This window comes from Paramisgurnus dabryanus, chromosome 18, assembly GCF_030506205.2.
Source record: "Paramisgurnus dabryanus chromosome 18, PD_genome_1.1, whole genome shotgun sequence".
NCBI classification, from domain to species: domain Eukaryota; kingdom Metazoa; phylum Chordata; class Actinopteri; order Cypriniformes; family Cobitidae; genus Paramisgurnus; species Paramisgurnus dabryanus.
This window is the reverse complement of record NC_133354.1, coordinates 159,369-176,594: the sequence shown is the minus strand read 5'-3', so window position 1 is coordinate 176,594 and position 17,226 is coordinate 159,369. Positions and strand designations below refer to the sequence as shown.

Genomic DNA, 17,226 nt, shown 5'->3' with positions numbered 1-17,226 from the left:
ATTTTCTTGGGTCGTTTTTACTCATCAAGCATCTTAATTTAAGAATTTTTTTAGATATTTTTACTGAAAACAAGACAAAAATACTAAGAATTTTTTTCTTGAAAAACCTTTTATTGCAGTATAGTTATTTTAGGACATTTAACCAGTTTTTACAAACAAAAACCATTTTCTGATTAACACAAAATAAGATATTTTGATAATGAAAACCATACAACTGATTGTAACCATCAGTCCCTTTCACACATACAGTCTTTACGGTAATTTACTGGTAAATTGCAGTTAACAAGTCATTTGTGATCAGAACTTTTCCGGTAAATCAGTGCTGCCAATTTACCAGTAAGAGAGGTTGTATGATTACCAGTAATTTACCGGTAAGCGCTATGTGTACAAAATATAGATCACCGCCATTTAAAACGGACGAAATCAGACCGCGCTAGCTTCGGGCCAATCATAACGTTTTTATACCGATGACGCGTTTATCCGCGCACTGTTTACGGACGTTTCCACACACACGCTGCTTAAAAGTCGCACATTTCTTCATCAAAGTTGTTTAAAACAGTTAACCATCTATTTGCCGAATTGCCGACGTCCTTAGCATACCCTCTGTGAAGCCTAATGTGCAAACGCAGGTTCCGTTTGACGTCGTGTAACGCAATGTTGTCTGGTCACGAGCAACTTCGCGACCCTCAGCGTTTGCCACAGATGTGAAAACAACAAAATACGGATGTGGATATGAAGTCATAACTCGCCAATGTTTACAAATACAACACTGAGCTCCCCGGCCACGCGCCACAGGTAACTTCCGCTTTCTCTCCGAGTTCACCGGTATTTTTGAAACTGATCTGTGAGTGATGTTTTACTGGTAATAAGACGGAACGTCGTTTCGTGTGTAAACAGCACATATTTTGTATTTACTGGTAAATTCATTCGGGTAAATTCATGGTAATTTAACGAAATTACTGTGTGAAAGAGGCTATTGAGTTCCATTGTAGGAAAAACAGATACAATGGAATTTAACCGTGTGCTTACCATCATTTATCAAAATATTTTCTTCATTAGCCTATTTATCACAATACTTCCATAATTATTTGTTTTCCTACCATGGAAGTCAGTGTTTACACTCTGCTTTGTGCTTACCATCATTTATCAAAATATCATATTTTGTGTTCATCAAGATAAAAAAAGCGTAAATGATGACAGAATTTTCATTTTTTGGTGAACTATCCCTTTTAGCCCTGCATGGGAAACCACCCCAAGTATATTTAAACTTAATCCTTATACTACTAAGAATTTAGGTCAATGTCAAAAAGTGTCCCAGTTTACCTAAATTCAATTTTACTGTTAAAGGTGAAAGACTACTGACTATGAGTTAGAATTGAAATTGCAATATGAATGCTCATTTAAATACATGTTTTACATGGTTATGGACTAGATTAAAAGTCCTTTAAAAATATGCATTTTATAAACTTTGACTAAGAATCACTGCTTAAAAAATATTCAGTGACCTTGTGCACAGCACTGTCAACCATATGATGTTTTGTTTGTGTATAAAGTCAAGCTATGCCGTATGTCTCGCATGAGAATGATGGCATCTGTATGATATGGTATTAAATCTGATGCGATGGAACAATCTGTACACGTGGCCAAGTAAACAGCTGCTGAATTGCCTTTGCAAGAATGTCAAGCCCTCCACCTTCACCTCATCATCATCCAAAGTCAAATGACTACAGTATTGAATCATTACTATATATAAATACACACACATTTTCAAAGCAATGTAGAATATGTCCTCTTATTTATTCGCTGCGTGGGCTGCTAACATGCATCACCTAAAAAATGTGAATTGTTTGCACGATATGTAATTTACAATGTAATTCATGCAAATCTGTATTGTATAGCTCTAGAGTCTTATCACTATACAGGTAGTTGTAGCATACTGACATATATATGGGTTATCAGAAGTCCTTATGTGTTGATTTTTCGATATCCTATGATCTATATATTTTGTTTATTGGATCTGTACTTCCTGAGATATTGAGAAAAATCGTAAACATTTGATTTTTGGTCATTGAATTCACTTTATTAAAATCACCTAAACATTTGTCTCACTTTTGTTGTCTACACTTAAAAAAAAGACATTTCCATAATCCATCAGTGACATTGATATAATTGTATCTAGTAAACATGACACTCAATACATTTACAATAAATTTCATGCACCAAGAACAAAACTTGCTACAGCGGATCCATACTGTACATTATTTCTTATGGGTGTCATGCCCTGTACCATACAAGGAAACTGTGCCATATGCATCACATGGTGTGTGCATACTGTACTCATTAACCCGTCTGATAAATACAACTGGGTCAGTAGGCATACCAATAGCAGACGTGCCATCTGTTTTCAACAGCTAATGATCAATTAACTGTCACAGTAATAAAAATACCCTCTACGTGTAGACACAAGTATCCATGCTTCATAATCCCACAACAGAAGTCCATAGACTCCATAGAGTTTTTCTGTGTCTCTGCTCTGATTGGCTGAGGAGGTTGTGAGGTCACACCGTGGCTATTTAGTGTGATAATGGCGTTTGATGACACAGGATACAAACACCATTGTCACACTCCACAGCTCAGGAGGACAAAAACTGACACGGTCTGAAAAAAGAAAAATCACATAAACAATTTAGTATCATTATGAGAGTACATCCTATCCTACAATGCCAGTAGTTACCTAGCAAGTAAACACTTTATTACGGTAAAATCAGCGTAAAACATTTTTGGATACCATTTAAACACAGAACAGATAAGAAAAATCGAAGTAATGTGAACAATTATGAATACTCAGACACAGTGGTCTATGTGTAAATGTTATCCACCTGTAGTTAGATTACAACTTTTGGGAACTGGGGAAATAGTACAGCTGCTCTCCGCATGACTGACCTGTAAACCTGACCCATTACTTGTGCCCTAGACTCCTACTTAGTCAGTATCACTGCTAATAGGTATTATTAAACACAATGTGTATTAATGCACCTGCAACACCTTCAGTCATGACAGCGTTCAAATGCCTTATTGCTTTTATAAAATATGTATTTTTTAAAGGACATGCATTATTCAATAATATGTTAATTTAATAAGCGTATTCTCAAATGCTATGCTTATAATAGTTGATATAATCCCTGACACAACTTCTAGATTTTCTTTTATATCTAGTGTTGTAACAGATGGATTTTGCAGTTGGATTTACCTTAATGTACAAAAAAAATCTTACTGTACCTACCTAAAAAGTTAAATCACTTTTGATTGAGATAATAGTCAAAAATATATTTGTTTATCTTCAAGAACAAAATAAATAACAATATGGTAGATAGGTTGTAACTTACTACAGACTACCGTCTTGTAAAGATGGTCGATCCTTGTGTCTCTCCATGTCTTTAACTATAACCGGTTACTGACAAAGGAAGCATTTCACAAAACTATAAACCAAAACTCACTTTCTCAGTCTGTTCCCGTGGTCCACCAAAACGAGAAACAAGTCGACGCTCTGAACAGACTGATCATTTCATTCTCACTTAACCTTCCTATATGTACCTAGAGGGGGTTTAGTTAAACAGTTAGTGCTTTTTTTGAGATAAGCCTGGAGAGGTATTGATCCACAGTGACGTGGGGACGAGGTCACTAACCCAAAACCTGAGAGTGCTTTTTTAAAAAAACATTGAAAACTATCATTTTATTACAACACTTTCACTCTTGAGATTTCAAAAACTGTTTTAAAAAAACTTAAAACTCCAAAGTTTGAACGCCAAATTTCTGTTACTATGGCAACAATTATTTTAATGACTAGCTAGGGGACAGAGCACCTGAAATGCATTGCTGAGCTCACTGACCTGTAATCATCACTTGGCTTTTTATAATATTATTTGTACTTGATTATATGTATACTTTATTTATATTAATAATAATAATCATATACATTTTATTAAGTGTATATTTTATTTTTATAAAAATGTACATTATTATTATGAATTTTTAAAGCCCATATATAATCATTTGTAGCAGTAAAATCAGACATGCATTGACACTGCATTCACAGCTGAATCATATATCAACATCGCCGCCATATTAGGGAGGTCAAGACTGTCCTATAAAGTAAAAGGCATATGTTATGGTATACATATGTTACATATGGTATGATTTGTCGGCCGTAATACTTTTGGTTACCTGGCTTTTTAGTAGCTTTTCAGTTATTTCATTTGTCCTATAAAATGATGTAGAAAACATAAAATAAGAGATCATCACCCTCAGACTTGACTCATAAACTCAGACTGAGTCAAAGCCTCAGGTATTACTCTGTTTTATGTTATGATTGGTAAAATGCCATTGGCAAATAGTTCAAATGCAGATTTTTATAATAAATTTGTCTTCCTTTAAACTTTATGCAGCAACATGTTTCTGAATTCTGGTGTTAAAAAATTGCAAGCTAGTATGCTATGTCCATTTTTAGTCCCTGTCCACCCTTGCGCCATACAGGTTTACATGGGTGAAGAAGACCACCAGTTTAAGATTGATGTTGTGGAATGGTATGTTATGGTAATGTATGGTATGCAACTTTCGGTTTGTTGCATTATGTCAAGTTTGGTATGTTACATTATGGCAATGTATGGTATGTTACTTTATGACGAGGTTGCAATAGCGTAAAATACGATACGTTGCCATAATGAAACATACCATACTTTGCCAAAACTTTTCCATAACGTTCGGTATGTTACGTTTTGGCAATATTTGGTATGTCACATTATGGCAACGTATAATATGTTGCGTTATGGAAATGTTCGGTATGTTAGGTTATGGCAACGTTCAGTATGTTACGTGATGGTAATGTATGGTATGTATGTCACATTATGGCAACGTATGGTATGTTACTTTATGGAAACGTATGGTATGTTAGGTTATGGCATTGTTTGATATGTCATGTATGGCAACGTATGTTATATTACATTATGGCAAAGTACGGCATGAAACGTTATGGCAGTGTTTAATATGTTACGGTATGGCAACGTATGGTATGTTATGATATGGCAATGTTTGGTATGTTACGTTATGGCAAAGTTCGGTATGTTACATTATGGCAGTGTTTAGTATGTTACATTATAGCAATATATGGTGTTACGTTATGGCAATGTTCGGTATGTTACATTATGGCAAAGTTTGGTATGTTACGTTATGGCAGTGTTTAGTTAAATATAGCAATATATGGTGTTACGTTATGGCAATGTTCGGTATGTTACATTATGGCAATATTCGGTATGTTACGTTTTGGCAATATTTGGTATGTCACATTATGGCAACGTATAATATGTTGCGTTATGGAAATGTTCGGTATGTTACGTTATGGCAACGTATGGTATGTTAGGTTATGGCAACGTTCAGTATGTTACGTGATGGTAATGTATGGTATGTATGTCACATTATGGCAACGTATGATATGTTACTTTATGGAAACGTATGGTATGTTAGGTTATGGCATTGTTTGGTATGTCATGTATGGCAACGTATGTTATATTACATTATGGCAAAGTATGGCATGAAACGTTATGGCAGTGTTTAATATGTTAAGGTATGGCAACGTATGGTATGTTATGATATGGCAATGTTCGGTATGTTACGTTATGGCAGTGTTTAGTATGTTACATTATAGCAATATATGGTGTTACGTTATGGCAATGTTCGGTATGTTACATTATGGCAATATTCGGTATGTTACGTTTTGGCAATATTTGGTATGTCACATTATGGCAACGTATAATATGTTGCGTTATGGAAATGTTCGGTATGTTACGTTATGGCAACGTATGGTATGTTACGTGATGGTAATGTATGGTATGTATGTCACATTATGGCAACGTATGATATGTTACTTTATGGAAACGTATGGTATGTTAGGTTATGGCATTGTTTGGTATGTCATGTATGGCAACGTATGTTATATTACATTATGGCAAAGTATGGCATGAAACGTTATGGCAGTGTTTAATATGTTACGGTATGGCAACGTATGGTATGTTATGATATGGCAATGTTCGGTATGTTACGTTATGGCAGTGTTTAGTATGTTACATTATAGCAATATATGGTGTTACGTTATGGCAATGTTCGGTATGTTACATTATGGCAATATTCGGTATGTTACGTTTTGGCAATATTTGGTATGTCACATTATGGCAACGTATAATATGTTGCGTTATGGAAATGTTCGGTATGTTACGTTATGGCAACGTATGGTATGTTAGGTTATGGCAACGTTCAGTATGTTACGTGATGGTAATGTATGGTATGTATGTCACATTATGGCAACGTATGATGTTACTTTATGGAAACGTATGGTATGTTAGGTTATGGCATTGTTTGGTATGTCATGTATGGCAACGTATGTTATATTACATTATGGCAAAGTATGGCATGAAACGTTATGGCAGTGTTTAATATGTTACGGTATGGCAACGTATGGTATGTTATGATATGGCAATGTTCGGTATGTTACGTTATGGCAGTGTTTAGTATGTTACATTATAGCAATATATGGTGTTACGTTATGGCAATGTTCGGTATGTTACATTATGGCAATATTCGGTATGTTACGTTTTGGCAATATTTGGTATGTCACATTATGGCAACGTATAATATGTTGCGTTATGGAAATGTTCGGTATGTTACGTTATGGCAACGTATGGTATGTTAGGTTATGGCAACGTTCAGTATGTTACGTGATGGTAATGTATGGTATGTATGTCACATTATGGCAACGTATGATATGTTACTTTATGGAAACGTATGGTATGTTAGGTTATGGCATTGTTTGATATGTCATGTATGGCAACGTATGTTATATTACATTATGGCAAAGTATGGCATGAAACGTTATGGCAGTGTTTAATATGTTACGGTATGGCAACGTATGGTATGTTATGATATGGCAATGTTCGGTATGTTACGTTATGGCAGTGTTTAGTATGTTACATTATAGCAATATATGGTGTTACGTTATGGCAATGTTCGGTATGTTACATTATGGCAATATTCGGTATGTTACGTTTTGGCAATATTTGGTATGTCACATTATGGCAACGTATAATATGTTGCGTTATGGAAATGTTCGGTATGTTACGTTATGGCAACGTATGGTATGTTAGGTTATGGCAACGTTCAGTATGTTACGTGATGGTAATGTATGGTATGTATGTCACATTATGGCAACGTATGATATGTTACTTTATGGAAACGTATGGTATGTTAGGTTATGGCATTGTTTGGTATGTCATGTATGGCAACGTATGTTATATTACATTATGGCAAAGTATGGCATGAAACGTTATGGCAGTGTTTAATATGTTACGGTATGGCAACGTTTGGTATGTTATGATATGGCAATGTTCGGTATGTTACGTTATGGCAATGTTCGGTATGTTACGTTATGGCAAAGTTCGGTATGTTACGTTATGGCAGTGTTTAGTATGTTAGATTATAGCAATATATGGTGTTACGTTATGGCAATATTCAGTATGTTACGTTATGGCAACGTATGGTATGTTATGTTATGACAACATTGGGTGTGGTGGGCCAAGTCCAGGAACACTTTTTAGTCCCAGTCTGCTTCTGGTAAGATTTACTTTCAATGGTAAACAAGCATAAGTTTCTTAATGACAATGATTTAGTAACTGGAGAATGTTTTGACCTCCCCAACATGGCGGACTCTTTGATATGAAGAAGCAGTAGGCCAAACAGCTCAGTGCGTCGTCTATGTGTGCCTGTGAATAAAATAAACACATTGTTTTTCTATAACTCCACAAAATGTATATAACCCACATACTAGACTTCTAAGAAGCATTGACAAACATAATACCCGTTTGTAGATAACAAACGTTACCGTAACATCACTGAATGTCGAAGCTTGAATCCAGTTCTTTTCATGTGATGTTGGACCTGTTTGTGATTGCTGAAAGAAAACGCTTGATAAAGTGTACAGGAAAGCAATCGGCTTCTGTTTGCTTGTCCTTGAATCTGATAGCTGCCAGATTGCACATGTGAATGAACTAAGTTTCCTTCACCGCATGGCAGAGCTCTCGCGCCATGTGCTCAGTATGACACCTCTAAAAGATTTGACATATTAAGTCCAAATAAAGTTAATCAAAATACTATATTTTACATCAAACGTCAGTTTTTGCATAAAAAGTAAAGAGAAATAACAACATACACTTTTTATACTTTACTTTTTTGGATACTTTACTACTTTAGTATCAAAGTTTTTTTATTAAAGTACTTTATATAGTATACTATAATTGACACAATTTTTACTATAGTAAGAAATTTTTAAAGCTTACATATTTAATTTTTGCATGTGGGATTTTATAGTATACTAAAATATTAAACTGCAGTGAACCTCATTATATAGTATACTACAATTTATTACAAATAATAGTATTTTTTGTGCGTGATAGTTTTATTATAAATGTCGATATAAAATAAATTTAACTTATTTAAAAAATATACTGGTTATTTACAGATGCCAAAGAATTATATTAGAGCAGTATACATTTTCTTTATGTAAAACAAATCATTATAAATTAATATAATAAAACTTGATCATATAAATATTAATGGCTAATTTAAAAATATTTTAAATGTAGAAAATCTGAACATAGCCTTGAACTAGATTTAAAAGTCTAAGCGTTTGCCAGATTTTAACCCAGTTACCTACACAACTTTGTAACAGGTCAAATCAACAAAACTTTGCTGATATGCAAATAAGGAACTAAACACTGACATTAAAGAAACTTTCCACCCTGTACGTTATAACCTTAACCTTAACCTAGTTTATCTAAGGCTGACATTCTGGAGTTATGCATTATTATACTTATAAGTATATTATATATCTTATATTATAAGAGATGCACACATATACATACATGTATTAATGATCCTTAAAACATTAACTTTTAAAAGATCTTTCTTAAAAGGGTCTCAAATGCCCCAAATTGAGGCTTTTTAATCACAGTAATACAACAGTATGCCTGGCTGATTCCATTTATCAGTTTATTTTGAAGTCTTGCCGTGAACAGGAACCAAGACGAAGTAAATGTTCCTCATCAATAAAAAACAAATAAGAAAGGGTAATTTATAGCAATAACAATAATCATATTATCACAAACCTACGGAGCCGAATTCAGATTAAAGCGGCCCGAAATGTGTGAGTGAGGTGGGAGGCAGAAGAACAGAAAGTATAAACAGAACCAGTCTGAAGTCTTACTCAATGTGGAGCTCACTTCTACCAATCTGATCCAGGAACAGCTGCAAACTCAACCTATTCCATGCTTGATCATTATACTGTAGGTTGAGCAGGCAAGCTGACTCCAGATCAGCTGTAGGGATAAGCTATTATCTGAACGTCCCTGCTAGATGGCAGATGTGTTAGCGGCAGGCAGAGATATTGCACCAAGTAACCGAGTGTCATTAAAGAAACGAAATATTACAGAATCACATTCAAGTTCACAAAAAAGGTGACATGATCAATAAAGTGCCCGTTTAGGTTCAGTGGTGTTAGAAGAAAGAAGGACTAAGAAAGAAAGTTTACTGCGAGACTTGCAGTGTTTGAATCACAGCGCTTTTAAGATAGCTTCACTCTTGCATTTCATATTAATACTTCCGACAGATTTAACACATACACAGTAAAAGAATGCAACCATTCCTTACCCCAAAACAAACTCATTTACAGCATTATGAACAGGTATAATCATAATTAAGAACAATATTTATTACAGTTTAAGAAAACCCATTCTCACAAACTAATTTACATGTCAAACGCATGTCCATGTTTATCTGTGACGATCTTACTTTCAACCAAGAAGAATAGTTTTATAATTACTACGTAATCATATTGAAACACAAGATACATGTTCATGCCAGTTTGATAGCAATACAATAACCATGATGATGATCATGTTATTTTATGTTAGTTTTTTACCCACAATGATATGGATATGGACAGGCCACTGATGCATTTGCGATAACATTGTTTTTAAAATAGTAAACCACATTGTTGGTACAAATATCCGTTTACTCGATAAGAACGATCATATTAACAGCGATAATAAACTATTAAAAACAATTATCAACATCCTGTCGCATTGCAAAAGAAGATAAAAAAATAATCCTCGAGGAAGAAAGGGGAAACTTGGCGTTGTTGACAGAATTGAAGTGAGGATGACGTAGCGCCCTTCATCCTGGCTGTAATTCCTAAGGTAATCTGGTGGTAATAAGACCTGATAAGACGACAGTTCATTGTTGCTTCTTCGTTACATTACGTTGGCAAGAAACGGGATTGGTCGCAATGGTTCTAATGCTTTATCAAGGCCACACCCACTACGAGGCCACACCCACCTAGGCCAGTCCGAACACTGAAGTGTATCTGAGCTTTTACCGTTACTGTAAATAATGCAACACTACTTTGGCCTCAAAGTGTAATTTAAAAAAAAAGTGTTGGAGGAGAAATGGTTCGTAGAGTTGTTTGGCGTCTCGCAAACGGGTTCACAGCCAATGGCGTTCCAGCTAGACGGATACATGCATATACTGTGTGACATCACACGCCTGCGGCTGCTGAGATCTGGCTGTACAATGGCAACTCGAGAGTGTGTGTATGTGAGTATAAGTGTGTGTTGTACAAGTCTCTGCTCGAAGGTTGCATTAGGAGATCGTGTGATTATAAATGGAGCTTCCTTAGTCAACGCCCTCGAAGCCTTGAGCGTTCTCCACCGCCATCAGAAGCTTCTCCCGCAGGTCTTCAAACGACTCGTAAGTCGGGAGATCCAAACGATTGAAGCTGAGAGTAGAAGAAAGACAAAATGGTCATAAACGACTGTACGCGTTGTAAAGCAGTACATTTGTGTATTTTAGCACATTTACGAATATTTAATCAACGTTCGCAGCCCATTCTCAAGAAATATATATAAATAGCACACAGTTGAAAAGTCGTGCAGTACATACGACAAATTCCAATTTTGCAGTCATTATACGCACGCCCGTTCACTTATACGGCGCATCTTTTTGTGTCATTTTATTTATTGGTTTCTCTTTTTTTCATTGTCGCTTGGGTTTGGGGTTACAGTAAGATTTGTTACATAAAATGACATCCTAACCCAAACCCCAATTCTTACCACAACTCCAAGCAACCATGGTTTAAAAATAGACAAAACATGAAGAAATCTATATATTAAATGACATTCTAAAGCAAATCCCAAATCTAACCCCAAACCCAAGCGAGACTGGTTTAAAAAAAAAAACAGAAAAAGAGAAACCAATAAATAAAACGACATGAAAAGATGCGCCGAATAAGGGGAATAACGGGGACTGGCATTATACATACGAGAGGATGTGCTATATATGTTCCGTTAGTAAATATAGTAACATTAACAGTATGTTGTTATGCAGGAAAAAAAGTAATAATCAACCCCCCTCTTTGAAATAAAGGTGCTATAAAGGGTTCTTTGGAGTGATCCATTATAGAAACATTGAAAAATAAACGTTAAAAAAACGTTTTGTGGATGTTAACTTTTTCTGTGGAACATAATTATGGTCCTATATGCTGATTGGTCAATAGCTGATTATAGTGATTTTTTTCTTGTTATTATTTGAATTACTACACAGCAGCCATACAATCTTAAAAATAAAAATTCTTTAGTTTGGTTCCATAAAGAAACGTTAACATCCACAAAACGTTTTTTTAACGTTAAAAAAATATAACTGTTAAAAAAGTAATAAATCAAACCCATTTTTAAAAAAATAAAGGTGCTTAAAGAGTTCTTTGGAGCAATAACATAAAACAACTGTTTAAAAATAAACGTTAAAAAAACGATTTGTGAATGTTAACATAATTATGGTCCTGGATGCTGATTGGTCAATAGCTGTGCTTTTTTCATGTTATTATTTGTATTAATACACAGCAGCCTTACAATCTAAAAAATAAATAATTCTTTAAAAAAAATTTAACAGTTTGGTTCCATAAAGAAACGTTTTTTTTAATGTTAAAAAAATATAACTGTTAAAAAGTAATAAATCAAACCCATTTTTTAAATAAAGGTGCTTAAAGAGTTCTTTGGAGCAATAACATAAAATAACTGTTTAAAAATAAATGTTAAAAATAAACGTAAAAAAAACGATTTGTGGATGTTAACATAATTATGGTCCTGGATGCTGATAGGTCAATAGCTGTGCTTTTTTCATGTTATTATTTGTATTACTACACAGCAGAATTACAATCTAAAAACTAAATAAAAAAAAAAAATTTACAGTTTGGTTCCATAAAGAAACGTTAACATAACGTTAACATCCACAAAACGTTTTTTTTTAACGTTAAAAAAATATAACTGTTAAAAAGTAATAAATCAAACCTATTTTTTAAATAAAGGTGCTTAAAGAGTTCTTTGGAGCAATAACATAAAATAACTTTTTAAAAATTAACGTTAAAAATAAACGTAAAAAACTGTTTGGTTCCATAAAGAAACGTTAACATCCACAAAACGTTTTTTTTAAACGTTAATATAACGTTAAAAAATTGTACGTTTTAAAGAGTAATAATCAAACCCACTTTTTAAAATAAAGGGTTCTTTGGAGCGATTACATAAAAGAACCGTTTTAAAATAAACGTTAAAAACGTTCTGTGGATGTTAACGTTTCTTTTTAGAACCAAATTGTCAAAAAAATAATAATAACAAAATAAACAGTTGTTTATTTTAGAGATTGTATTGCTGCTGTCTAGTGATACAAATAATATCATGAAAAGGCACAGATATCAACCAATCAGCATCCAGGACCATAATTATGTTATGTATGTAATGTAATTATGTATTATTATTTTACAATTGAAAATAAAACTTTTATGGCATAGTCACAGAAACGCATTATACCTAAAAATAAAAAGAAAGGAAGAAAGAAAGAGAAAAAAGCAAAGTATTGGTGTTTTGTATACATAAAGTGACCAAATCCTGGTGGGTCTTACCACGTGTGAGCTCGAGGGAGTTTGTCAGGTGTTCCCCATTGCTCTATAGTAAACAACTGCGGCCCATTGGAACCTGAAAGAGACCACATAATTCATCAAGGACCAATCAGGTGACACCAAACTTATCCTATAGCTCTCAAAGGGGAAAGTAAGAGCTGAAAACAGAGGAAGCTGCTATAAACATCTTCCTTTACATTAAGTCTTTATTGCATCATCAAAACACTAAGCAACTTTATACTTAACACTAAACCAGCTCGAGTTCAATAACTAAACACTGTACATATAAAGCCACAGAAAAAGAATAAGAAACTTCTACGGTCCCTTTTGGCTTTTCTAGATTTACTATTTATATGTATATGTTTAAGTAAAATGATAATTTTTGTTTCAAACTGTCAACTAAGACCACATTTCTGCCAAATTCTTAATAATTTTTTTTTTTATTTACATTTATTAACTGAAAATTAAATTGGGGAAAACCTGGTCGAAATAACAAGAAAAAAGATGCAGTGTTTTCCGATCTTCAATACTGCAGAGAAAACAAGTTCAAATTCATTTCTTAACAACAAAATACTCAAAAAATAAATTCAAAAAATTACTTTTTTTGGAAAAACCCTGATTTTTAGTCACATCTTCATGGGTCTTGTCATGCTCTCTGTCTTTTACATTTGCTGTTGGGTGACTTTATGTCACTCCCAAGGGTTGCTTTTGTTGAAATTCAACAGTCTCTGGACTGAAATGGTCACAGTACGTCTAGAAATTATGATTAAAGTCAAAACTGTAGAGGTATCTCTATTTTTTTCTGTGGCTTTATGTGAAAACCCAGTTAAATTATTTTATTGTAATTTACTGTTTTCTACATAAAATCATTTTACATAATGTAAATAACGTTCTGCGAAAATATAACCTTGATATATTTATAATAAATAAGATCATGTCAAAAATTGAAATCAATGTGAAATCGATGACAGAAATCAAACTTTAAGGCTCCAAATCTTATTATTAGATTATGAGACTTTAGCCTGAAAGGGTCACATATATTAGTTATTGCCTGCAGTTTACCATAATTATGCTTAATGGTTTTACTCTAAAGCATATTTTACCATAGAGTTCAGCAAAGCCGTTCATTGGCACTCTGGAAGTTCCGGTGACAAACTGCAGAAGTCTGATCCTCTTCTCTGCATCCATTAACAACACAGCCTGAACAGAGATGAAATCAAACAAAGATCAATTTAATGCCAGATCTACTTTTATGTCTTCAATCCATAGTCACTTTAGACAGCTATATATTCATCACATTTCCATGAATGAGAGACGCAGTTCATGCTTGTCTTAGGCTCGGATGGAAAACCATCAAAGTGCGTCTGACATTCTTGTAAATGAGCATTTTTAATCAGACTCTTAATGGATTCTGCCAACAAACCGGTTTTTCAAAACTTTAGCGTTATTTTCTATGTTATTTCTGAATGGCTTGAGGCCGGGATTGAGCGGATTTGAATATCAATATATTTCAATTAAATGAATAGAAAATGTTTATGATTGATTCCATTTCATATATTTTATCATTGGCTCTTTGTCATATTTTTATCCGTAGTGACAGTCAAGAAAGGATATATTACAGTTTGTGAAGGAGAAAAGTGTTTTTGCATAAACTCCTATACATCGCAAAAAAAAATGTTACGTTCAGGTTAGGTGTTTTTTCAGGCAATTCAAATAAAGGACTTTAATCGCATAACTGCAAAGTAAAAAGGTTTTTTTCACATTTACAGGTCACATGACGTGCGCACAAATCACATGATCATTCTTTAGATATGGCGCGGTATGTTTGATCGGAAAACAAGACAGATGAGGTGTGTTCGACTTCATTCGGCGTCACCAAGAACCAGCAAGTGCAAGATATCAAAATACAGCAAGAGTGATTCGGGAGTCAACTGCTCTCGAGTCGCTCTCGCTGTATTGTGATGTCATCCGCACTGTCGGTCTGTGGGGCGCCGCATAAAGTAAAATGCACCCATCGCCATGGAGTTATCGCGAGACAACAATATGACGTTTTAGTCACATAACATCACTTAATGGAAACATATTATCGCAATACCATATTTTTTCAGACTTAGAGGCTGTTTACACTTGGCATTAACATGCGTTTTCGTCGATCGGATCACAAGTGGACGACGTTAATGCCAGGTGTAAACGGTGTTCAAAACGTTTTGAACGCGTCCACTTTCGACCACTTTCAACCACATCCAGAGGTAGTCGAAACCACTTTCGATCGGATCGCTTTGGAGTTGCGGAACGTAAATGCAGTTGAATGTGTTCGAACAGCCACACGCGACCGCCTTCTCTCCACCCATTTATCTAATTTGAGGTATTAAACACAAGTTTTACGTCTTTTTTTGACTTCTGGCGTGAACATACGGTGAACAGCGCTATTTTTAGCCTTTCATTGATAAAACTACTGCGGGTGTTCTCCGTAGTTTAGTTTTGAAAGCGTGAAAGTTGCGCGATCCTATTTCATCAATTGCGCTGAAAATTCAGAGACAGCTCCAACATATAAACATACAAAACACTGTGCAGCAGGTTTACTTGCTAAACAAGCAGCGGACTCCGACATAATATTAGTTTGCGTCCATATAAACTCATAATTACTCCCGCTCGCGTTTGAATGACAGCAGAGAGACTCGCCCACCGTCTCACAGACCACCCCCTCACAGTATTCAGGACAGAAGCGGTCGAAAGTGGACAAAAGAGACGGATTTAAATACCAGGTGTAAACGTAATGTGTCTCTCTCGTCCACTTGTGATCCGATCGATGAAAACACATCTTAATACCAAGTGTAAACAGCCCCTATAAGTCACACTTTTTTCACAGTTTGGCTGGTCCTGGAACTTCTAGTCAGGTGCGATTTATACGTCAAAATTATTTCATATGAACCAAGAGAAACCATTACCGTCTACAGCCGTGAGAGTCCGCTCAATGCTGCTCCTGTATTTAATTCAATGGATTCAGTAATGTGGAATAATTCTTCGGCTTGGATTTTGTGAAATAATTTTCTAAATAAACGTGACGTATGGTCCAGTCTTTTATGACTTATATATGTTTTTTCCTCATCAAAACGCATTTTTAACTTGATGCGACTTAAACTTCGGAGCAACTTATAATACGGAAAATACAGTAGTTTTTAATTGACATTAAGAAAATAGTCCTAAAGTTTTGCGCAAATCTGAATCATGAAAATGGAGCTCATGTAAATTGTGAAAAGTGCTATACAAATACACCTAAATTAAACTTAATTAAATAAAATCAGGACATGTTGCGAGCAAAGACTCGACTTGTCAAATCTGCCGGGCCTCAGCTCTGATCTGTGTGACAGATTTACTTATGGACTATGTACTGTATTGTAGGGTAAATTTGTATGTATTTAAGTTTGTGTGTGTTTAAGTCTGGTTCCAGACTGCAGATAAGACGTTCCCGATGCTCTTTCTAACTCTTTCATCAGAGCAAACATTTAAAGAGCCTCACATCAAACTTTGATCAGTAACTATCTGATGTTTACATAACATAAGGTCACACACACACACATACACAGTTTAAAAGCTATATTAAAAAACACAATTTAATCCTAAACCCAATATTTTCCCTAGTTTTCTTCAAGTGTTCGTGATTACAGATTTGGCAGAGACAGCAACTCATCCGTGCATTTAAGCTATACATTTAATCAGTATGTGTGTTCAATGGGAATCAAACCCACAACCATTGCCCCGCTGACGCAATGTTTTAGTAAATGGGCTGCAGTAGCTGATCTGAAGGCTTCCTTAGTCCTCGCAGGGCATCTAGGACATGACCTTGCTTTATAAAAGCTTAGCTTAAAATGGACTAAAGAGACGAGCAGGGATCATTTCGGTTTTAAAAAGGGCCGTACGTACCTTCCAGAACCACTGGATCACGGGGTGATTGGGACAGTAACCGTTTTTATAGATGGTGTGCTGTCTCCAGTCATTAACATCCACGTCTCCCAGACCGCACATCAACAGCTGAAGACAGAAAATATAAACACTTACATAAACAAAATTGTATACAACTGACCACAAAATAATGTTACTTTTTGATACATGGCATATTTCAGCATTTGAAACCTTTACTGTACATCCCGACTTTATTAAACATGGAAATGCCACAA

At 34.8% G+C, this 17,226-nt stretch overlaps 1 protein-coding gene and 1 long non-coding RNA gene across 8 annotated transcripts in view; both read right to left on the bottom strand.

Moving 5' to 3' along the window:
* Nucleotides 1-256: 256 nt before the first annotated feature.
* LOC141281037 (uncharacterized) lies at nucleotides 257-3,589 on the bottom strand. Its single transcript, XR_012335419.1, has 2 exons — nucleotides 3,387-3,589; nucleotides 257-2,658 (listed from the first exon to the last, which is right to left on the bottom strand). It is a non-coding gene; the product is annotated as an uncharacterized lncRNA (long non-coding RNA).
* A 5,481-nt stretch (nucleotides 3,590-9,070) lies between these two features.
* The window catches only part of nedd4l (NEDD4 like E3 ubiquitin protein ligase), a 101,106-nt gene continuing 92,950 nt past the window's right edge, over nucleotides 9,071-17,226 (bottom strand). For all 7 annotated transcript variants that reach the window (XM_065243995.1, XM_065243996.1, XM_065243997.2 and 4 more), the window contains 4 exons: nucleotides 16,973-17,080; nucleotides 14,152-14,248; nucleotides 13,052-13,124; nucleotides 9,071-10,876 (listed from right to left, as the gene is read on the bottom strand). In XM_065243995.1, the coding sequence (XP_065100067.1) occupies nucleotides 10,774-10,876; nucleotides 13,052-13,124; nucleotides 14,152-14,248; nucleotides 16,973-17,080 (381 nt within the window). In that variant the 3' untranslated portion in view covers nucleotides 9,071-10,773. The remainder of the gene's footprint in view (nucleotides 10,877-13,051; nucleotides 13,125-14,151; nucleotides 14,249-16,972; nucleotides 17,081-17,226) is intronic.